Genomic DNA, 23577 nt, shown 5'->3' on the forward strand with positions numbered 1-23577 from the left:
TTGCATTCTGCGACATCTCACTCCGACCCCACCGCCTAGGTAAAGCTTGGGAATCACCTAATTGGAATCAATATGAGCAAGCACTCGAAGAAGAAAAGACGGTTACTCACTTTTGTAACTGTTGTTCTTCAAGATGTGTTGCTCATATCCATTCCAAACCCGCCCTCCTTCCCCACTGTCGGAGTAGCCGGCAAGAAGGAACTGAGGGGCGGATGGGTCGGCAGAGGTATGTATCCGGTGCCATAGCGGCGCCACTCCAGGGAGCGCCCAGCCGACCCACCGAGTGTTGCTAGGGTAAAAATCTTCCGACGAACGTGCATGCGGCGCGCGCACACCTAATTGGAATGGATATGAGCAACACATCTCGAAGAACAACAGTTACAAAGGTGAGTAACCGTCTTTTCTGTTGATGGCTCTAATTTGGCCAAATTGGGAGGGTCAAAAATTTGTTCCAATCTGATAGCATTTAGGATGTGGTTTGTATGACACAAGGCTGCCTCATTTGTCCCCAAAAATCATAATGACCAATTTCAAATATACAGAAGCCTAAATTCTAGATTTCCTATGAACCAGCTCTTATCTAGCCTGGAAAATTCCCATTTAATTGCAATTTTGGATTTGTCCAAGTTTGTCTGTGTGGGTCAAGATTCACATAATCCACCATCAGAAAGGATCAGAAAATTCAGATTATGCATTGAAACATCTCACGTAGCCTGGATATATGCTGGAGAGAGGGATAACTAGTACACACACACACACATACACTGATTACTCTGTCTTATTGACAGTCAAGTTTTTAATGCCATCTGTACATTTCCTGATGGCTGATAATCCAGGTTGGGATATTAGTCCATTTCCTAACATGCAGGTGTCCAAATTCATAATCCACCTCCAGAATCAGCACTGACCGGACTCCTCCTTGGCAGACTGGGCAGAGAGATCAGAGTTGAAAGTGCTAGAGGGCGTGAACTCCCCTCTCATTTTTAAAGGCGATCCCTCCAGGGCAGGGTTGAGGCATGCTGGCATCATTGTTGCATCAGCTATTCCTGTCCTGTGGATAAATGGAGAAGTGCCAATCACCTTTGAGCAGCCACTGTGTTCATTTAAATCGTAGAGCGGAAAATGGCTGTGAATACAGCTCTGTATTTAGTATATTGCTAGGGAAGTGACGAGCAGCCCAGAATGGGTGGGGATGGTCACGAGTAGACCATTGGGATGTGCCATGCCAGGCTGTCCACAGTGCCCTTGTGCCTTTCAGGAGTATGAGGCGAAGCTGGCCCGGCTGAAGGCAGACTATGAAGCCGAGCAAGAGTCCCGCGCCCGACTTGAGGAGGACATCAATACCATGCGGACTTCCTACGACCGCAAGCTGTCCACTCTGGAGGAAAACCTCAGGAAGGAAGCAGGTGGGAACGGGGAAGATTTAGAGAAGTGCTAGTTCTTGGGGGAACCATAGAGCAGGGAGGATGTAGACCGGGGGACTAGCAACTGCAGACAATAGAACTTTGCAGCTTGGGCCACAACAGCACTTAGCTTGAATGAAAGATTTGAACTGCAGAGATGACAGGTCCCATCATGCATTGCTGTACCTTAAGCCAATTGGCTTGGCACAAGCCACACTTCTATGCACGGTACAAGGGTGATAGTTTCAAACTTATCCACTCTATGTGAATTAGGTGTGCCCCTTCAATGCCTGGTGAGTAGCCAATATGGCCTGTCAACTAGGCAAAGTTTGGGGATTCCTGAGACAATTGTGACTTGCTGCCAGCCATCCTTATTTGTTTTGCAGTGCTGCCTAGGAGCCAGTTGAGCTAGTTACTGAACAAACACATACCAGAAAGATGGTCTGTGCCCCAAAGAGCTGATAATCCATAGTAGTTCTATTACCTGTGTTCTCAGTGGTTGGCTTAGGCATTTTCTAATACAAAATGGTGATTTTTCTTTGACCGTAAGCCCCCACCCTCAGAGACAGGCTGAGCATTCTCATGTGAACCTCCAAAGTTTTACCATCCATTGTGAAAACTACTGTATTCATGCAGGATGCTCTCTGGGTCTCCCATGGTTTTCCCCAAACAGGGTGGGGTGGCAATTGGCAGCTGTTCTGTTCGCAGATATGGTCGATGCAAATTTTGGGTGATATTTTCATAGAGTGATGCTCTAGTGGTGGAGAGCTTGTAGCTAAGACTTCTGGGTATTTTTTCTTGTATGCTCCAGATGCTGTCCTGGGGGTTGAAACTCTCCCTGACCAGGCACCTTTGTCTCCAGGCCCTGTTGTCACCGTTACAGAAACAGAACAGGTGTCCGCCAAGGTACCCATCAGCCAGTGCTCTTTATCAGACAAATGGAACAAATCTAGCTGCCTGTCCCCTGTGTCTGTGAGGTTCATGGATACTCAGTAAAAGAGCGTATTTATCTACAGCGCAGCTGCTTCTGGGGTGGAATGTGGCAGCTGTTTAACAGTGCACAGCAACACTACTAGGGCAGGAAATGAAAAAGAATCCCACAGCCAATTGAAAATGCAAGGGGAAATTTAGCTTTTCCAATGCCAAAACTTCACTCCAAGCAGTACCATATCCTTAAGGGTAATGTGACAATTTCGGTGGCTTGTGCTGCAGGGGGAAGCAGCAAAATGACATTCCTTCCTCTTTGGTCCACGAGCAGCCCCAGAGTGGGACAGCTTCCTGCTTCGTGTGTCACAGTACACATGCTGCATGTTTTCAGAACAGCTGTCTTTAGTTGCCTTTTGCCCTCAGGACACAGCAGAGCCTCAGATAGCCCAGTACGTCGGGAGTGTGACCAGAGAGAGTCCTGGAGCAGAAGTAGCCATTGCTGCTGAGGAGCTTCCAGTGGCTGTGGACCAGCAGCAAGTGCTTGCCAGGTCAGTAACTGTGCCTCTGATCCGGCAGAGCGCCTTCTGTGCATTGCATGTGAGGTGCATGCATTAGTTTAAGATAGGCCTACCAACAGCCCCAAGAAAGGAAAGACTTCAGAGTTAGGCAGCATTTGATCTGGTATTGCATGTGAGGTGCATGGACAGAAACAACCAGACTATTGCACTGTATTATTATTATTAAGTTCGGACAGTGTGCTTATTGTGTACAAAACAGAAGATGATGTGTCTCCTGCTCCACAAGGAAGTTCCAGTCTTGTTCAAACATGAAGACCCAGCAGATCTGACATTAGATGTTGCCAAAATACAGAAATTATAACAGTGAAATACTGGGGAACAGGCCATTTGAAGAGATTGCAAATGGGACAGCAAGTGTTTTGCTTCTGGGTTACCAGATCAAATGCTGCCTAACTCTGAAGTCTTTCCTTTCTTGGGGCTGTTGGTAGGCCTGGCTTAAACTAATGCATTTCTATCTATTTGCTGTTTGGAACTGAACAGACCATGGAGACAACTCCTTTTTCAATCCCAGAGGGGGTTCCTCCAGGGCATTGGAGCCCCGATGGTGGGGTGAGGTGTGGAGGAATCTTGCCTTGTTGCTGCCCATAGTGTAGCTCGACAAATGAGACTTTCCTCTTTAGGGCTGTCAGTCTGCTGTGATAAAACTCACCTTGAAAAATATGTTGGTTATTGTTACTGTAAAATATTTGCCCCAAAACAGTGAAAATGGAAATCAGCTGTTCTTGCAAGAACCACATCTGAACGAGAACTGGCAAATCGGACCCTTCTGGCTTGGATCTGCTGTGGAATAAGGTTCAGAGCCTTGAACCCAAAGTTGACCCTTGGAGTATGAAGAGCTTCAGATTCAAGGTTCAACTTTTGGCCCATCTTGAGTCCAAACTAGTGTGAAGATGGCACAGTTGTTACTCTACCCTGGAGAGGGCCTGACTGGACAGTCCCTTTAAGCAGAATGACATTGAAACAATGTGGGACTTGCTGTCAGTTCCCCACTAGTGGAGTTTCACTATATCCTGATTCACTCTTCGTGGGTTCCACTGTTTTTTGGGTCAATTGTGTGCCCTTATTTTAAACTCTCAAGTGTTGAATGCTGCTTCATTCTGAAAATGGCCTTGTGCTGTAACTGCTTCTCCAGAAGGTTTCCCAAGGGCTTCTCTGCTGCACATTTCTCTGTTGGGCATCTCTTAGGCTCAAACAGGCTATTAAAATATACAAGGCAGTGCAATTTGTAAATTATAAGCTATTCGGCTGTTAGGCTGCGTCAAGGCTGAATCCCCATTCTGCCACTCCGAGTGCAGGAAGTGGGGGCCCGCAAGGACTTTACAAATAAATACTTGCCACTCCAGCCTTGTATTAAATTCCCAAGGTTACAGCTTCTCTCTGACCTTGACTTGGTAAACGCTGCCACCACCCAAATGCAAAAAAACCCCTTTGAACCCAGGAAGGAGTACGTGGGAAATCCTCCCTGTGGGGTACCCTCAAGCCCTCCGGGGAAGAGCTGAGAAAGAAAACAAAGGAAATTAGCTGTTGCTACCAGGTAATCAAACAACATGTACAAACCTCTTAGGGACACACAAAATCCAATCTTGTTCTTAAAAAGGTAAGTTTTATTAAAAACAAAAAGAAAGAAAATACATCTGCAACTTAGGCTTTTGCTAGATTTTAAAAGAGCAATTCAAAAAATTAAGCACCCAAAATAGCTTTCTTGGGGGTTCAGCTTAAAGGTTACAACAAAAGCAAACAAAAGCATCTGGGGTTAGCACAGAGGAGATTAGTTGGGTTTGGTCCTGCTTTGAGCAGGGGGTTGGACTAGATGACCTCCTGAGGTCCCTTCCAACCCTGAGATTCTATGATTCTATGAGATCCACAAGCCAGAATAAAGAATAAACCTGATCGCATTCATCGAAATTTTCCCTATCCAAATGATTCCTTCTAGATAAGGAAGCTAATTTTTCATACCTGGTTCAAAACTTACACAGCATTCCTGCTTATAGCATTGCCGCTCTGCCCCTGCTTCTCTGGAGAACAACAGATGAAGGGAAAGTTTCTTTCCCATTTTAAAAAGTTCTAGCCTTCCCATTGGCTCTTTTGGTTGGGTGCCCACTCCTTTTCTTTTACCTGTGGGCTTGTTAACCCTTTACAGGTAAAGCAAGCAGAGAACAGCTACCAAGAGGGATTTTACAGCTAACTGGGTGGCTGGGTGTCTATCAAAGGGAGCTACGCCCCCCCTTCATTTATCACAGGCTGAGACAGCTCCAAAGAAATTATTCTGATTGATTGTGTCAAATCTCAACACTCCCTTGCAGAACTTAGTTTGCTTAGCACACAAGGAAAGGAAACGCACTCCTACAATTACATTGTTAAACATCAAAGTTCTTTGCATATCAGGCATATCCTTGGAGATGGGATTTTCAAAGCCTCCTTGAAAAGACTTTACAGCTCAGGATGTCTGCAGACTATCTGCTTCTGTTTAGCAAAGCAGGATTCAATTGTGCATTAAACAAAAGCTGCTGAGGGCTAAATTGTTTCATATCAAACTCAAGCTATTGAGACAGGAGGTCCAGTGGAGCAGAAAGAGCCAGTTTCCTCTTGAGGAAACCTGAGTTCTTTAGGAATGGGTTTGCATGCTCTGATGGAAGAAAAGACAGTTAAGAGGATAGTATCATTGCAGGTCATGTCTACTCTGGCAGTCTCTCCTTATTGGCCCCCATTGGCCAGCCTCTGAGATAGCAGCAGCAGTGCAAACCCCTGTGTAGAAAAAGTGCATGGCCGTAAGGTACAGCTTACGCCAGGTTCAACCAGGATAAGCTCCACCAGTGTGAATAGTGACTCAGAGCAGTTTTACCCTCTCTACACCAATGCAATTACACGAGGGGCTGGCAACCAATGTCTGAAATCCTCAGCATAGGCAAGGGATTGTAGTAAAAATATTAACATTCCCAAGGGGGCGATCACCTTAAATGACCTGTTGGAGGGTTGTTAGGGGAACAGGTTTTTTTCCTCCTGTGCACAAAATATTCAGTAATTCAGTGCAGGTACATATTCCCTCTTGATGCATGGACATCAATTTGTTGTGTGATTCACAGAAGGGTATTTGTCTTATCGTCATGGCAGACATTTCCCTGCCTTTCAGGGGCTTCACTGTTGACCTGAGGTCAGCAAGAGACCAAGCCTTTGATGTGGCAGCCCCTGCGTATGGAAATTGCTCCCTTTACTACATCTGCCTAAGCCCACCCACTGAAAATAAATTACAAATGATTTTGGGATGCTCTGTATCCTAATGGCAGCCCCTGCTATATCAATCTGGGGCTAAACAGCAGGTTTCAAAACAAAGAATAAGGATTAGGATGTTAATTTTTAAAAAAATCTTTTACTTCATAAATACAGGGCCATAAATGTCAAGATTTCTAGATATACCTAATGGTGAATACATTCAGGATGTATGTAAAGATACATACACTGAGCTCATGCTTTGGTGAACATCATAACACAAAGTAAATCTTAAAACAGAGGCTCCCCATCGTCACTCACCTTTTAAATCAACAAATCTGAATACTCACTTCAACAGAAATCACTGTCTGTTTATTGTATCTTTTAAAATGTCTTTAGGCAGTTGCCATGGAAGTGTATTATTTGCATATGTGCAGATGTTCCTTTATGCTACAGATCTAAGAAATGTGTCCAACTCTTCCAGGCTGCACATGCTGGAACAACAGGTGGTTGGAGGAGAACAGGCCAAAAACAAGGACCTGAAGGAAAAGCACAAACATCGGAAAAAATATGCAGATGAACGGAAGAAGCAGCTGGTGGCAGCACTGCAGAAAATTGATGAGGACAGCAGTGACTGGGTCCTGCTCAATGTCTATGACTCTATCCAAGAGGAGGTGCGAGCCAAGAGCAAGCTGCTGGAGAAGATGCAGAAGAAGGTAACCCCTAAGAAGCAATTAACTCTTCATATAGAGCTAGGATCTGGGGAGCATCCATGAGATTACTCTTGGAGGTGCCCCTTACTCCTATCCCCTCATCCGCCTTTCCTCCTTCACCTTCATCCTTTTGTTATAGTGATGAGACATTCCAGTCAGCATGACTCTGGCATCTCTGTGGCTCTCAGACTGATCCTAGTTAACTGACAAGACATGTTAGACACGGATTTTGATTATTTTAGCCCCTTGATAATCTTAAATATTAAATTATCCTCGCTCACATCAAAGCCTCATGATTTCTAAAAATAAGAATAAGATCTTTTGCTTGGGGGGAGCCCAAAATTGTCACTATGTTATTCCACCTCAACATAACACGAAGTAGAAGCTGTAAATCAAGTGGCCTACTTTTGATAGCTATATATGACATGCTTTGAGCCAGCCTGGATAGAACAACAGACAGGAGACCCGAATTCTCTACTTGGCTCTGCTGTTGACTCATGTGGGCAAATTGTTTCCCCATCTATAATGGAGAAGAAAGATTTTCACTCACCTTTGTAAAGATCTTTGAGAGATGCAAGGGAAAGTGCTATCCAGGCGTTGTTGTTATGATTTGTACTGTTACTCACACATATCTATAACCTAGGCAGAGTGGGCAGAACTTGGGATCATTGAGAATGGTCATGGTGAGCTGTTGCCTATCTCCAGCTTTGTCTTGCTTTGACCTGCAAACTAATAAATTGGCTGTGTGCATGCGCGCCATGTGTGTGTGAGAGAGAGATTATTCTCTCTAGTGGCACAGCTTCTTACATTGTCACAGCTGAAGTGGGGGGGCACATAGAATCATAGAATATCAGGGTTGGAAGGGACCTCAGGAGGTATCTAGTCCAACCCCCTGCTCAAAGCAGGACCAAACCCAACTAAATCATCCCAGCCAGGGCTTTGTCAAGCCTGATCTTAAAAACCTCTAAGGAAGGAGATTCCACCACCTCCCTAGGTAACCCATTCCAGTGCTTCACCACCCTCCTAGTGAAAAAGTTTTTCCTAATATCCAACCTAAACCGCCCCCACTGCAACTTGAGACCATTGCTCCTTGTTCTGTCATCTGGTACCACTGAGAACAGTCTAGATCCATACTTTTTGGAACCCCCTTTTAGGTAGTTGAAAGCAGCTATCAAATCCCCCCTCATTCTTCTCTTCTGCAGACTAAACAATCCCAGTTCCCTCAACCTCTCTTCATAAGTCATGTGCTCCAGCCCCCTAATCATTTTTGTTGCCCTCCGCTGGACTCTTTACAATTTTTCCACATCCTTCTTGTAGTGTGGGGCCCAAAACTGGACACAGTACTCCAGATGAGGCCTCACCAATGTCGAATAGAGGGGAATCATCACATCCCTCAATCTGCTGGCAATGCCCCTACTTATACAACCCAAAATGCCATTAGCCTTCTTGGCAACAAGGGCACACTGTTGACTCATATCCAGCTTCTTGTCCACTGTAACCCCTAGGTCCTTTTCTGCAGAACTTGCTGCCTAGCCATTTGGTCCCTAGTCTGTAGCAGTGCATGGGATTCTTCCATCCTAAGTGCAGGACTCTGCACTTGTCCTTGTTGAACCTCATCATATTTCTTTTGGCCCAATCCTCTAATTTGTCTAGGTCCCTCTGTATCCTATTCCTAACCTCCAGCATATCTGCCACTCCTCTCAGTTTAGTGTCATCTGCAAACTTGCTGAGAGTGCAGTCCACGCCATCCTTCAGATCATTAATGAAGACTTTGAACAAAACCGGCCCCAGGACCGACCCTTTGGGCACTCCACTTGATACCAGCTGTCAACAAGACATGGAGCCATTGATCACTGTTGAGCCTTCTTTCTATCCACCTTATAGTCCATTCATCCAGCCCATACTTCTTTAACTTGCTGGCAAGAATACTGTGGCAGACCGTATCAAAAGCTTTGCTAAAGTCAAGGAATAACACATCCACTGCTTTCCCCTCATCCACAGAGCCAGTTATCTCATCATAGAAGGCAATTAGGTTAGTCAGGCATGACTTGCCCTTGGTGAATGCATGCTGACTGTTCCTGATCTCTTTCCTCTCCTCTAAGAAGGGTGACCAGACAGCAAGTATGAAAAATCAGGATGGGGGTGGGGGGTAATAGGCGCCTATAGAAGAAAATACCCCAAATATCAGGACTGTCCCTATAAAATATATGGTCACCCTTCCTCTAAGAGCTTCAGAATTGATTCCTTGAGGACCTGCTCCATGATTTTTCCAGGGACTGAGGTGAGGCTGACTGGCCTGTAGTTCCCCAGATCCTCCTTCTTCCCTTTTTTAAAGATGGGCACTACATTAGCCTTTTTCCAGTCATCCGGGACCTCCCCCGATCACCATGAGTTTTCAGAGATAATGGCCAATGGCTCTGCAATCACATCCGCCAACTCCTTTAGCACCCTTGGATGCAGCGCATCCAGCCCCATGGACTTGTGCTCATCCAGCTTTTCTAAATAGGCCTGAACCACTTCTTTCTCCACAGAGGGCTGGTCACCTCCTCCCCATGCTGTGCTGCCCAGTGCCGCAGTCTGGGAGCTGACCTTGTTCGTGAAGACAGAGGCAAAAAAAGCCTTGAGTACATGAGCTTTTTCCTGTCACTAGGTTGCCTCCCTCATTCAGTAAGGGGCCCACACTTTCCTTGACTTTCTTCTTGTTGCTAACATACCTGAAGAAACCCTTCTTGTTCCTCTTAACATCTCTTGCTAACTGCAACTCCAAGTGTGATTTGGCCTTCCTGATTTCACTCCTGCATGCCTGAGCAATATTTTTATACTCCTCCTTGATCATTTGTCCAATCTTCCACTTCTTGTAAGCTTCTTTTTTGTGTTTAAGATCAGCAAGGATTTCACTGTTAAGCCAAGCTGGTCACCTGCCATATTTACTATTCTTTCTACACATCGGGATGGTTTGTTCCTGCAATCTCAATAAGGATTCTTTAAAGTACAGCCAGCTCTCCTGGACTCCTTTCCCCCTCATGTTATTCTCCCAGGGGATCCTGCTCATCAGCTCCCTGAGGGAGTCAAAGTCTGCTTTTCTGAAGTCCAGGGTCCATATTGTGCTGGTCTCCTTTTTTCCTTGTGTCAGGATCCTGAACTCGACCATCTCATGGTCACTGCCTCCCAGGTTCCCATCCACTTTTGCTTCCCCTACTAATTCTTCCTGGTTTGTGAGCAGCGGGTCTAGAAGAGCTCTGCCCCTAGTTGGTTCCTCCAGCAACTTGCACCAGGAAATTGTCCCCTACACTTTCCAAAAACTTCCTGGATTGTCTGTGCACCGCTGTATTGCTCTCCCAGCAGTTATCAGGGTGATTGAAGTCTCCCACGAGAACCAGGGCCTGTGATCTAGTAACTTCAATTAGTTGCTGGAAGAAAGCCTCGTCCACCTCATCCCCCTGGTCTGATGGTCTATAGCAGACTCCCACCACAACATCACCCTTGTTGCTCACACTTCTAAACTTAATCCAGAGACTCTCAGGTTTTTCTGCAGTTTCATACTGGAGCTCTGAGCAGTCATACTGCTCTCTTACATACAATGCAACTCCCCCACCTTTTCTGCCCTGCCTGTCCTTCCTGAACAGTTTATATCCATCCATGACAGTATTCCAGTCATGTGAGTTCTCCCACCAAGTCTCTGTTATTCCAATCACAATCATGCTTTTGATGCTGAAGGAATTAGGTATCTGTCTTCATTTGACTGTGGTTCATTATAGCTATGAATCAGAAGACATATAAGCAGTACGAATTGCACCCAAAAATAATTGTAAATGCAAAATTATGCCCATCAAAGTGAGGCCATTCAGAAAATCAGACCCTCTGACAACATGCAGCTTTAAAGATATAGTGCTTACCTACCAAAGGGCCTCCAAAAACACGTGTGCACTCAGGTCAGCTGACAGCAATTCCAGGCCCCAGGGCAGACCAGTCAATGGGCACGCATGCACAAGCAGTGCCCATGCGGACACGGTCCGCCTGACATTTGGGCGGTGCTGCGCCTGCGCTGGCTGGTGCCCAGCGAGCTGCCTGCTGCGCTGCTGGGCCTGCTCTTCCAGCATGGCCAGGGTTTCCACCTGCCTGCCTGGTAGGGTTGCCAACTGTCTAATCGCGCAAACTGAAAGACCCTTGCCTCGCTCCCGGCTCCTTCCCTGAGACAACGGCCCTGTCATGCCCCTTCTCCAAAGCCCCACCCCCTGCTTACTCTATCCCCCCTCCCTCTGTCGCTCACTCTCCCTCATCCTCACACACTTCCACCAGACTGGGGTTCAGGAGGGGGTGTGGGATGCAGGCTCTGGGAGGGAATTTGGGTGCAGACTGTAGGCTGAGGCAAGGGGTTGGGGTGCAGGAGGAGATCAGGGGGTCAGCGCTTACCTCGGGCGGCTCCCGAAAGTGACCAGCACAACCCTCTGGCAGCGGCTTCTAGACAGGGGGCCCAAGGTCCATCTAGTCCAGTAACCTGTCTACAATAGGGGCCAGCACCAGATACTTCAGGGGAAGGGGCAGTAAACCCTGGTGTAGGCAGATGTGGGAGAATCTGCCCCTACAGGAATTCATCCTAATCCCTAATAGTTCGTCAGAGATTTGTTTGAAACTTGAAGCCTGAGGTTTTACATCTCTTCCCATTTTTTATTATATACTAGTGTAATTCTGAATATTCTTGACGTCCATATAAGTTCCAGCCCCTCATAGCAAAATTCAAAGTTATTTATTCCCACAACTTCATGTGGCAGTGAGTTCCACATTCTAATTGTACATTGTGTGAAGAAGCGTTTCCTTTTACCAGTTTTGAATTTGGCACCTTTCAGTTTCATTGAATATCCTCTTGTTATTGGGTTATGAGACAGAGAGAATAGAAGTTCCCAATCCACTTTCTCTGAACCATTCATATACCGTATACTTAGATCATGCCCTCTCGTTATTAGTCTCCTCTCTAAAGTAAACAGTGCAAATCTTTTCAAACTCTCCTCACGTCTTTCTTCCCTCTTCATATCTTCCTCCTAATCATTCTTGTTGTGCCAGTCATCTAGAGTTCTCTCTGTTCTCATCACAATTAACCCTTTCCTTTTGGTGACCTAGCTGCGAGCTGCTGAGACCGAAATCAAAGACTTGCAGTCAGAGTTTGAGTTGGAGAAGATTGATTATCTTGCCACCATCCGCCGACAGGAGCGGGACTGCTTGCTCTTTCAGCAGCTTCTGGATCAGGTGCAACCCCTCATACGGCGTGACTGTAACTATAGCAACCTAGATAAGATCAGATGCGAGTCCATCTGGGATGAGGACAGCGGCTGCTGGAAACTCCCAGAGCTTGTCATTCAAAAAACCAGCCTTCCCGCAGGTAAGAAAGGCATCTGCATTGTACTCCCCATCCACGCAGCTTATCTCGGCTCACTGGCATGGCCATGTGTATCGCGTTTGGATAGTATTTGCTTATAAAACCTTGGTTTGGCTCACGGGTACAGAATTAGCTGTAATCTTTCTGTGAGAGCCTGGATGATGATCTAGCTAGATGAGGACAAAGCATCTCTTATTGGGACTACCTGACTATTTATTTTGAACAGGATGTCATTGATTTGCGTGATAGTAGGGAATCTTGTGTTAAACCACACAACAGTATAACCCATATCTGATTAAATATCATAAGCATCTCTGGGCCTTTAGTGGAGTCTTGTTTGGTAACTGGTGCTTAACATAAAATTGTTGCCCTTCTCCCCATTCTTTTCCTTCAAGGACCTTGAAGCAGTTTATGAGATTAATGAATTAGGTTTCACAAACCCTCATCAGGTAGGTATTATTAGACTGGTTTTAAAAGGGGGTAAACTGAGGCACAGAAGGACATGACTTCCCAATGTGCCATAGTGAGTCTGTAGTAGAGTGAGGGAACCCAGGATGCCTGACCCCCAGTCCTGTGCTTTTTATTTCATTCCCTTCTCTGTATTAGCTGCCTTAGCCCAATAGATGAACCATTTTCCCTACAAGGTTGAAATATTCACTGCACAGACCTGCAGGCCCCACATGTAGTTGCACTGTGGTATGTAACCTTTCATTTAAATCAGCGTCTGTACCCAATGGCTGGAGGATAGCTAATGTGATGCCAATTTTTTAAAAAGGCTCCAGAGGTGATCCTGGAAATTACAGGCCGGTAAATCTAACTTCAGTATCGGGCAAATTGGCTGAAATGATAGTAAAGAACAGAATTATCAGACACACAGATTAACATAATCTGGTGAGAAAGAGTTAACATTTTTTTTGTAAAGGGAAATCATGCCTCCCCAATCTACTCGAATTCTTTGAGGGGGTCAATAAGCATGTGGACAAGGGTGATTCAGTGGATACAATGTACTTAGATGTTCAGAAACCCTTTGACAAGGTCCCTCACCAAAGGCTCTTAAGCAATGTAAGCTGTCATTGGATAAGAGGGAAGGGCCTCTCGTGGATAGGCCCTCCCAAATGCACAGTCCATTTTGGTCAATTTAATGATCATAGAATTTTTTTAATCATAAATTTCATTATTTCAGCTATTTAACTCTGATATTTCACAGTGTTGTAATTGTAGGGTTCCTGACCCAAAAAGGAGTTGTGGTGGGGTCACAAGGTTATTGTAGGGGTGATTGCGTTAGTGCTACCCTTACTTCTGCACTATTGCTGGTGCTGGCACTGCCTTCAGAGCTGGAGAGCGGAGGCTGCTGGCCAGGAGCCCAGCTCTGAAGGCAGAGCCACCGCCAGCAGCAGCACAGAAATAAGGATGGTATGGTACGGTGTTGCCACCCTTACTTCTGAACTGCTGCCTGCAGAGCTGGGCCCCTGGCCTGCAGCCCGTGCTCTCCGGCTCCCCAGCTCTGAAGGCAGCGCAGAAGTAAGGGTGGCAGTATCACAACCCCCCTACAATAACGTTGTGACCCCCTGCAATTCCCTCTTGGGTCAGGCCCCCCAATTTGGGAAATGCTGGTTTCCCCCATGAAATCTGTATAGTATAAAGTAAAAGCACAAAAGACCAGATTTCATGGGGGGGAGACCAGATTTCACGGTCTGTGACGTGTTTTTCATGGCCATGAATGTGGTAGGGCCCTACTAATGGATCAGTAACTGGTTAAAAGATAGAAGATAACAGGTAGGAATAAATGGTTAGTTTTCAAAATGGAGAGAGGTAAATAGTGGTGTCCCCCAGGGGTCAGTACTGGGATGAGTACTGTTCAACATATTCATAAATGATCTGGAAAAAGGGGTAAACAGTGAGGTGGCAACATTTGCAGATGATACAAAACTACTCAAGATAGTGAAGTCCAAAGCAGGCTTCAAAGAGTTACAAAGGGATCTCACAAAACTGGGTGACTGGGCAACAAAATGGCAGATGAAATTCAATGTTGATAAATGCAAAGAACATTGGAAAACATAATCCTAATTATACATACAAAATGATGGGGTCTAAATTAGCTGTTACCACTCAAGAAAGATCTTGGAGTCATTGTGGCTAGTTCTCTGAAAACATCTACTTAATGTGCAGCGGCAGACAAAAAAGCTTAACAGAATGTTGGGGATCATTAGGAAAGGGATAGATAATAAGACAGAAAATATCATATGGCCTCTATACAAATCCATGGTACGTCCACATCTTGAATACTGCATGCAGATCTGGTTGCCCCATCTCAAAAAAGATATATTGGAATTGGAAAAGGTACAGAAAAGGGCAACAAAAATGATTGAGGGTATGGAATAACTTCTGTATGAGGAGAGATTAATAAAACTGGGACTTCTCAGCTTGGAAAACTGATGACTAAAGGGGGATATGATAGAGGTCTATAAAATCATGACTGGTGTGGAGAAAGTAAATAAGGAAGTGTTATTTACTCTTTCTCATAACACAAGAACTAGAGGTCACCAAATGAAATTAATAGGCAGCAGGTTTAAAAGAAACAAAAGGAAATATTTCTTCACACAAAGCACGGCTGATCTGTGGAACTCTTTGCCAGAAGATGTTGTGAAGGCCAAGACTATAACAGGGTTAAAAAAAAGAGCTAGATAAATTCATGCAGGCATGGGCGCCGACTTATATGGGCCCCTGGGGCTTTAGCCCCAGGAATATTCACAGACAGGGGCTCTGCTCCAGCAATATTTGGAGCTAGGTTTCTCCCCTGCTGTGCGCTGCCGGCAGCCCAGAGCCTTTTAAATCCCAGCCGCGGCAGAGAATCTGAGGGCTCTGGGCTGCCCGCCGCGGCGGGGAGCCCAGAGCCCTCTGATTCCCGGCCGCGGCTGGGATTTAAAAGGCTCTGGGCTGCCCGCCGCGGCGGGGAGCCCAGAGCCCTCTGATTCCCAGCCGCGGCTGGGATTTAAAGGGCTCTGGGCTCCCCGCCGCAGCGGGAAGCCCAGAGCCCTCTGATTCCCGGCTGCGGCTGGGATTTAAAGGGCTCTGGGCTCCCCGCCGCAGCGGGAAGCCCAGAGCCCTCTGATTCCCGGCTGCGGCTGGGATTTAAAAGGCTCTGGGCTCCCCGCGGTTGCAGGCAGCCCAGAGCCCTTTAAAGCCCAGCCGCGGCTGAGATTTAAAAGGCTCTGGGCTGCCCGCCGCAGCAGACAGCCCAGAGCCCTCTGATTCCCGGCCGCGGCTGGGATTTAAAGGGCTCTGGGCTCCCCGCCGCAGCGGGAAGCCCAGAGCCCTCTGATTCTCGGCTGCGGCTGGGATTTAAAAGGCTCTGAGCTCCCCGCGGTTGCAGGCAGCCCAGAGCCCTTTAAATCCCAGCCGCGGCTGAGATTTAAATGGCTCTGGGCTGCCCGCCGCAGCGGGAAGCCCAGAGCCCTCTGATTCCCGGCTGCGGCTGGGATTTAAAAGGCTCTGGGCTCCCCGCGGTTGCAGGCAGCCCAGAGTCCTCTGACTCCCAGCCGGGGCTGGGATTTAAAGGGCTCTGGGATCCCCGCCGCTGCCAGCAGCCCAGAGCCCTTTGAATCCCAGCCTCTGTCCGCTGATTGCCCCCTCCCCAGACCCCTGCCCCAAGTGCCCCCCAGAACCTCCACCCCCTATCTAAGCCCCACTGGTCCTTGTTCCCCGATTACCCCCTCCCGAGACCCCTGCCCCTAACTGCCCCTTGGGACCTCAGCCCCTATCTAAGCCTCCCTTCTCCTTGTCCCCAACTGCCCCCTCCTGAGACCCCACCCAACTTCCCCCCCCCAGGACCGCACCCCCTACCTGTCCCCTGATAAACCTCTTAGACTCCCATGCCTATCCAATTGCTGCCTGTCCCCTGACTGCCCCTTCGAACCTCTGCCCCATCCAACTCCCCCTGCTCCTTGTCCCTTGACTGCCCCCCGGAACTCCCTACCTCTTCTCCAACCCCCAAACCGCTTACTGTGCCACTCAGACCAGCGTATCTGGCTCCATGCAGCTCCAGACAGTTGCTGCCATGCTCCCCCATGGAGCCCACAGCCCTCTCCCACCCCCAGCACCTGCCTTCCAGATTTGAACACCTCAAAATTCAGGAGTGCTCAAGCTCGGTTTCTCCCAAATCAGTTTCCCCTGCAAGGTGCCAACTGAAGGTGTTGGAGAACAGAGAGATCAGGTGGCCTCCTAATGCCTGGAAAAGAGACAAAGGCCGGAGGAGGGAGTGTCAGTGCCTGTGCGGACTTCTGGGAAGTGCACGGTGTGGAAGGGAATGCTGTGATGCTTTGGAACATTTCCATACAAAGCCAGTCAGGACTCTGGGGGAGCCTCCTCTCTCGGAGCATACTGTCTCCAGGGCAAGAAGCTTACACCTTCCTGGGTCTGACCTCGGAGCATTCAGCATGCCCTTCCACGTCATGCACTTTCCAAAGTGAGTCTGCCCAGGCTGGTCCTGGGGCAACCAGAGGTTGCTGCACCCCAACTCTGCAGTCAGATGTGACTCTCAGCCAGACAGTAAAACAGAAGGTTTATTAGACGACGGGAACACAGTTTAAACAGAGCTTTTTGGTACAGAAAACAGAACCCCTCTGTCAGGTCCATCTTGGGGGGTGGGGAGCCCAGAACCAAGTTCTGGGTCTCTCCCAATTTCCCCAGTCAGCTCCAAACTGACACTCCCTTCTCTGGCCTCTGTGTCTCTTCTGGACAAGGAGGCCACCTGATCTCTTTGTCCCCAACACCTTCAGTTGGCATCTTGCAGGGGAAACTGAGGCACCCACACAGTATTCAGAGAAAATACTAAGAACATTCCCACTTCATCACAACAGATGCAACAAAATATAATACTGTATATTGAAGTAGGCAAGTGCTGCTTCTGACTTTCCACTTTTAATTGACCCTTGTAATCTTGTGGCACTGACGCGTTGTAGCTTCATTTTATATCGGCTTACAGGGCGGGAGCGGGGGGGCACCACCATTTTGGGCCCCACCAAAAATTATACAAACCTGCCGCCTATGCATGCAGGATAGGTCCCTCAATGGGTCTTAGCCAGGAAGCGCAGGGATGGTGTCCCTAGCTTGTTTGCCAGAAGCTGGAAGTGGACAACGGGATGGATCACTTGATGATTACCTGTTCTGTTCATTCCCTCTGAAGCACCTGGCATTGGCCACTGTCGGAAGACAGGATACTGGGACCCAATATGGCCGTTCTTATGTTCTTATTGGTAGGTGCATAGCATGTGCCATCTATTGGATAAAAAGTGTAGTGTGAAGGTCCTTCTAGTCCCCGTATGGCTCAGTAAGCAGTGATCTGGGGTGTCTGTAAGCAGCAGTGGGGAACAAGGGGGACAGTCAGGAAAATCTGGAACTGATTCGGTGCTGCTGATCTTTTAAGAAATGCCTTTGTTCTCATAGCAGTTCCATCACTGCCACAGACTAAGCCAGCCAGGAAGAGCGCCTCAGGCGAGAACGGAGAGCTGCTGATGGTAAGCTGCACGTCTCCGGGACCTGAGGGAGCCTTCTGAGCTACACAGCTCTTCCTTCTGGAGGAAATAGGCAGAGGGCTGAGTGGCATTAGAATAAGGGTGTGTGTAAAGCAGAGCAAATAGTGAAGCAGTGAGCTGGCCTCACAGTCCGGTGGCCAGTCGGGAGTGTAGGAGCCTGGCCAGCAGGGGCTGGGAATGCTGGGAGTCCAGCCCCTGAAGAGGAGAGACAACCCGGCCAGAATGATAGACAACACAGCCCTAGAGCAGGTCCAAGACTAGAAGGATAGTGCACTGGCTGTTCTCTGTGGGGAGCTGGACTCAAGTTCCAGTTAATTGGTGGCATCAGATTCTTACTCCTGGGGGAATTCTGCGCATCTGCTGACGCGCAGAATTCATCAGTCTCGCATAATTTTGTATTTTCCCGCATAAAAAACTTTCTGCCCAAGAAGTGCTGCTGTTCCACCTTTTACCCACCAGAGGCCGCTATGGTGCCAGAACAGCTGGCTGCGTTCATGCCGGCTGTTCTAGCGCCACAGCGGCCTCTGGTGGGGAAAAGGTGGAACTGCAGCGCTTCTTGGACAATGTTTTTTATGCAGAAAAATATAAAATTCTATGCTCAGTGCTGCAGAATTCCCCCCAGAATAGAGTTCATCACAGCACCTGCCCGCGGAGGCAGGTTAGACAGAGTGGGGCACACAGGGCTGCTGGGGGGGGGTCACAGATTCGGGTTCAGAATGGCTAGTGGCGGGACAGATGGAAGCATGGGCTCAGGAGCTAGTGGGGTGACAGCGTTGAGCCTGGGGATGGGGGAGGGGCTCTGCAGAGACCCGTGGGGACGCAGGGTGCGGGGACAGGGGCAGACGTGCCTGACTGAATGGGGGAGGCTTGGGGTCAGCCAGGGTCTGCATGGGGGAGGCTTCCCAACACCCTAACAATCCCACCGCCAAAGAAAAACCTCCCACCCACACTCATCACCCTCCAGGGTCACTCCTAGGCTCCTTCCTTTTCCCTCAGCTCCTCTGTAATCCCTGACTCCTCCAAGCCTTTGCACTGCTTCTGACAGGTGCAAGAAATACAGTTCTGTATTGTCATTTAAATGAATTACACAGCGTTCTCTATTAATATGCCTAGTAAGGAATCTATTTGTCAATTAAAAATTACCAGAATTTTTTTTTGGTCTGTATTGTTACAGACATACTTGCTGACAGATATTTTGAAATAAATTACCAAAATAATTGTAACTGGCATGATTATATTGTGTTATTTTGACAAACAAAATATGCAGAATTTTGCAGAATTTTCAAATATTGTGCGCAGAATTTTTAATTTTTTGCTGCAGAATTTTTAATTTTGGGGTGCAGAATTCCCCCAGGAGTAATCTTAGCTCTCCTTTGACAACAAAAACACTCCCTGCTTTGCTTGGCCTCTCTGCCCAGGGCACAGTGGCCTAGGACTAGGTTAGTTCAGCAAGTGTGAACGGAAGCTTATTCCCAAACTTCTGTGGGGATTATGAATCCTGCCTCATGGCTCAATTGATTTCCCCCTCCCACCCACAGGGCCGGCTTTAGGCCAATTCCACCAATTCCCCCGAATCGGGCCCCGCGCCTAAGAGGGCCCTGCGCCCAGTGAGAATCTCTTCCCTGGCTAGAGACCCCTTTTTAATTTTTACTCACCTGGCGGCGCTCCGGGTCTTCGGCAGCACTTCGGGGGTGGGTCTTTCGCTTGCTCTGGGTCTTCGGCAGCACTTCGGCGGCGGGTCCTTCAGTGCCGCCGAAGACCTGGAGCGAGTGAAGGACCCGCCCCCAAAGTGCCACCGAAGACTTGGAGCACTGCCCAGTGAGTACAAGCCCCACATATTTTTTTACATTTTTTTTTGTCATCCCTGTCGGGGCCCCTTCGACACTGTTCGAATTGGGCCCCGCACTTCCTAAAGCCAGCCCTGCCCACCCATGCAAGACCTTAGTCAATGCGACCAATCCAATTGCTTGTAGTAGTTGCTGTAACCCCTACAGGTCCCCTTGGCAGGGCTTTTAGACAGTGGATTTGCATGGTTTGCAAATCTACTGGCCATGTACCAGCTGCAGCCTTGGAGAGAGTTGCCAGAAAGCCATTCTGTGCAGCACATAGAGTCCTGCACCCACTCCGTCCAGTGTAGCAGAATTGCACCGGTATCATTACATTTTGGACTTTGCTTACAGGTATTGGGGATGAGGTGTGGCAGGATGTAGCCTGATGCCTGTCCAGATTATGCCCAAGAATGTGTATTCTGCAGTGTTACTGTTGCCCAGGTTGGATAATATGTTTGATCGCTTCATATTATCTCTAAGTCTCTGGCCCTAGCTCATGGAATGGTGCTTGGCTGCTTTCGAGCTGGCGCTGAGGGGAGTGCTGCTCACAGTGTTTTGTGATCCCAGCAGGAAGAAGACCGCTACAAACTGATGCTGAACAGGAGTGACAGTGAGAATATTGCCAGTAACTATTTCCGGTCCAAGCGAGCCAGTCAGATCCTCAGTGCTGATCCTATGAAGAGTCTTGGTAAATATCCCAACATTCTCCTTTCCTTTCCTCCGTGTGCCGGTATCTCCTGCAGTGAGGGTTCCATTCCTGGCATGTTAGTCTAGAGGGATTTGTTGTTCCCCAGTCAAATAGCCTCTCTAATGGACAATGCAACCCATTCCTTTATTGGTGGTAATAGCCATTTTCCCCTCTGACAATGGTTCCCTAGAGTTGCTCTAGCAGACCAGATGTTGATAACCCTGCCGGTAGTGATTTGAATGATTTGCTTCCAGTGCTTGTAGCTTGGAGGTAATTCACATTCAACGTGTCACCCTGACCAACACTTGCTGTCTTTTGTCCCTCCATAGGGTTGCCACTCATCCCAGTTTTTCAGGGAATAAAGCACCATGGGCTGGATGTTCTGCAGAAGCAGCGGCCTTAGCCTGTGTGTCATTCAGTGGTGCTAGTGATTCCTTTTTAAATTTGCCATGGACTTAGTCCTTGGTGACAAGTGCCCTTGCTGTATCTGACTCCATTTGTTTTAGGGATAGCTAAGCTCTGTAAATGTACAGCATGGGCCCATCTGTGCATTCAATAGGAGTCTCTTGCCGATCAGGTCCTTTGTTTTTTGGGTTTTGGTTTTGATTGGTTGGTTGTTTTTAATTAATTTTGGAACAATGTACTGAGCTGCATAGCTCTGCGGCCATTTCTGAGCCAGCACACAGAAATAAATGCAGCTGTGGATGAACCGATAGATACAGAGCCTTTCCTCTTCAGGTCACTGGTTCCAAAGTAGACTAGGTAGGTCTAACAAAAGATAACAACCCTGTGATAGCCTGAGTGAAACAGATTTTTGTGGGATTTCAGTCTAATTCCTGGTGAAGAGCTGTCTGCATAATAAAACCCACCACCACAGTTGGTGCTAATTGGCATCCTTGCTAGCAGAGACTGGATGGACTACATACCCCCCCCATCTTACCCTTAGGAATGTCTCATGAGGACAGGATTGAGGCACATTGATGAGGCAGCATGAAGAAATGTATCCAGTTACTACTACTTCCTATTACCCTTAGGCCTGGTCTACACTGGGGGGGGGGGGCGGTCGATCTAAGGTACGCAACTTCAGCTACGTGAATAGCGTAGCTGAAGTCGAAGTACCTTAGCTCAAATTACTTACCCGTCCTCACGGCGCGGGATCGACGTCCGCGGCTCCCCCATCGACTCCGCTACCGCCACTCGCTCCGGTGGAGTTCCGGAGTCGACGGGAGCGTGTTCGGGGTTCGATATATCGCGTCTAGATGAGACGCGATATATCGAACTCCGAGAAATCGATTGCTACCCGCCAATCCGGCGGGTAGTGAAGACGTACCCTTAGTCTCAGGTGCCTGTCATGCTGGCAGCTGGGCTCTTCAATTACAGAGAATAAGCAGAAAGCCAGAACAAAACAGAGACATAATCAACAATTCAACCAACTACCGGTAAATGAGCTTTGCATTGTGCCATGAAAGTCATTAAACTCTGGCTGTGATGCACTTTCAAGGGGATGTGGGCATAAAATCCCAAATGTGGAGGCAGTCCACTGAGAAAGCTCAGCCACCAGGCATAGGGTGTTTCACTCTCCAGGACTCAGTTATTAGTATTTGACTAGATACATTGCATATTCAGAAAACCAACCAGTGAAACGGTCAGCTCCAGTCTGGAAGTTCCTTAAAATGAGTAAATTAAATGCAAAAATATCTAAATTTCCTGACTGCCTTCAATAAAATTAATGGATAAGGTTTTAATGCAGCTGGGAACGTGGAAAAGCATTGCTGAGTCTTAACAGACCAAACATGTGGGTATGTCCTGTTCCTTTACTCTACAGCCCATCATAACTCCCCTCCTGTGCTGAGCGCACCCCTGAACAACAACACCTCCAGCATGGCACCAGTCTCTCCTTCACAGACTGTGGAGATGCCCCAGCCACGTCCTTTCCGCCTTGAGTCGCTTGACTTCACCACACCGTCCTCCAAAACAAAGCGCAAGAAGGGCAAAAACAGCTTCAGCAGTGACCCCTTCTGAGTGAACTGGCCTCAGGTGAATACGGATCCTTCTGATTGTAGTGGCCTTCATGGACTCCAGTTCCCGTGGCCCCTGATGGCAGTGTCTGCTCAGATTGCAGCAACCTACCTTGGCAGTTACCCTCTTAACGATATAGAATTTGGTGGCAGCAATCCTCTTATCACAGCGGCTTTTGGAAGGGACAGTTTGACTTTCCTTTGAGTTTAGGGTCAGTGGAGACAAATGCTGCTTCCAGAGGTTTTGAAGTCTGTAGTGACAACTCCAGGTTCAAGCTGGGGCTGGCACATTCCTCCGTTACCTGCTTCCCTGCCACGTGTGTGCAGCCAGCACCATATATTTAGTCTTCCATTCTGGTCACTGCCATGCCCAGCCAAACCTCTGTACTTGGAGTAAAATCTTTAGTGATGTGAGGCAATTCCTCAAAAAAAAGCCTTAAAATCACTTCCTGTATTTCCCAATGCAAGTTTCCTAGACAGAACTTACTTGTTTCCTTTTGGATGTCACAGCCACAACTTGAGCTCACGCCCCATACAGAATTCGCCTGTCTTATTCCTCACTGTAATAAGACAGTGAGAGGTTCTGGCAGCATCGCTACCATATCACAGCCATTTCTGCTTTCTCTTTTCTTGAGAAAGAGTCTGAAACTGACATCATTTATGAGACACAAACTCAGTTCTCCAAGGAAATACGGTTTGCAAATTTATTCCCTGACTCCTCTAGATCAGATCAAATCGGAAACTGCAGTTCAGTGAGACAGTGGAAATGATTGCTCCTGTCCTTGTGTTCAAGATGTTAGTTTTGTAAACTATATGTTGACTGTTTATATTTTAGTCATTTATCTTATGTGCAGGACATCTGGTTAATGATCACAATACATTGCCTTTTAATGACAAACTCCGTCTGACTGCTGTTATATTTACAGTTCATGTTCCTTTGCATTTTTGCCAGACGTTGCATACATTGGCCACTATCCCTGTAGCTGCAAAGCACTGGGTCGGGAGTGTCTTGCCCATCAGCTTTTGCTTCATAATCCGAAAGCCAGCATATTCTGCTGTTGATCAGCAAAAGACACTGCCTACCCTAGCTGTCCTAGACAGTGAGAGGTGACCCAAATGGCAGGGCATAGCTCGGAGAAGAGGAAAGGGACACATGCTGCAGCGTGGGTACCAGCAGTGGCAGTGGGAAGTAAGCCCCTGGTGTTGGCAGATAGAGCACAGTTTACAGCCCTGCTAGGACATTAACAGTGTTATCTGCTCTCATGATTTTATTGTAAATCTTGCATTATCTGGTGCTTTCCATAAA

General features: G+C 47.7%; 1 protein-coding gene across 1 annotated transcript in view; it reads left to right on the forward strand.

The window, feature by feature from the left end:
• LOC123358867 (kinesin-like protein KIF17) overlaps positions 1-23174 on the forward strand; it is a 50772-nt gene extending 27598 nt beyond the window's left edge. The window contains exons 7-14 of the mRNA XM_045001025.1: positions 1259-1406; positions 2215-2309; positions 2754-2878; positions 6600-6831; positions 11947-12205; positions 17648-17718; positions 20133-20253; positions 22079-23174. Of these exons, the coding sequence (XP_044856960.1) occupies positions 1259-1406; positions 2215-2309; positions 2754-2878; positions 6600-6831; positions 11947-12205; positions 17648-17718; positions 20133-20253; positions 22079-22275 (1248 nt within the window). The 3' untranslated portion in view covers positions 22276-23174. The remainder of the gene's footprint in view (positions 1-1258; positions 1407-2214; positions 2310-2753; positions 2879-6599; positions 6832-11946; positions 12206-17647; positions 17719-20132; positions 20254-22078) is intronic.
• The last annotated feature ends 403 nt before the right edge of the window (positions 23175-23577 follow it).

Source organism: Mauremys mutica, unplaced genomic scaffold (genome assembly GCF_020497125.1).
Source record: "Mauremys mutica isolate MM-2020 ecotype Southern unplaced genomic scaffold, ASM2049712v1 Super-Scaffold_100098, whole genome shotgun sequence".
NCBI lineage: Eukaryota > Metazoa > Chordata > Testudines > Geoemydidae > Mauremys > Mauremys mutica.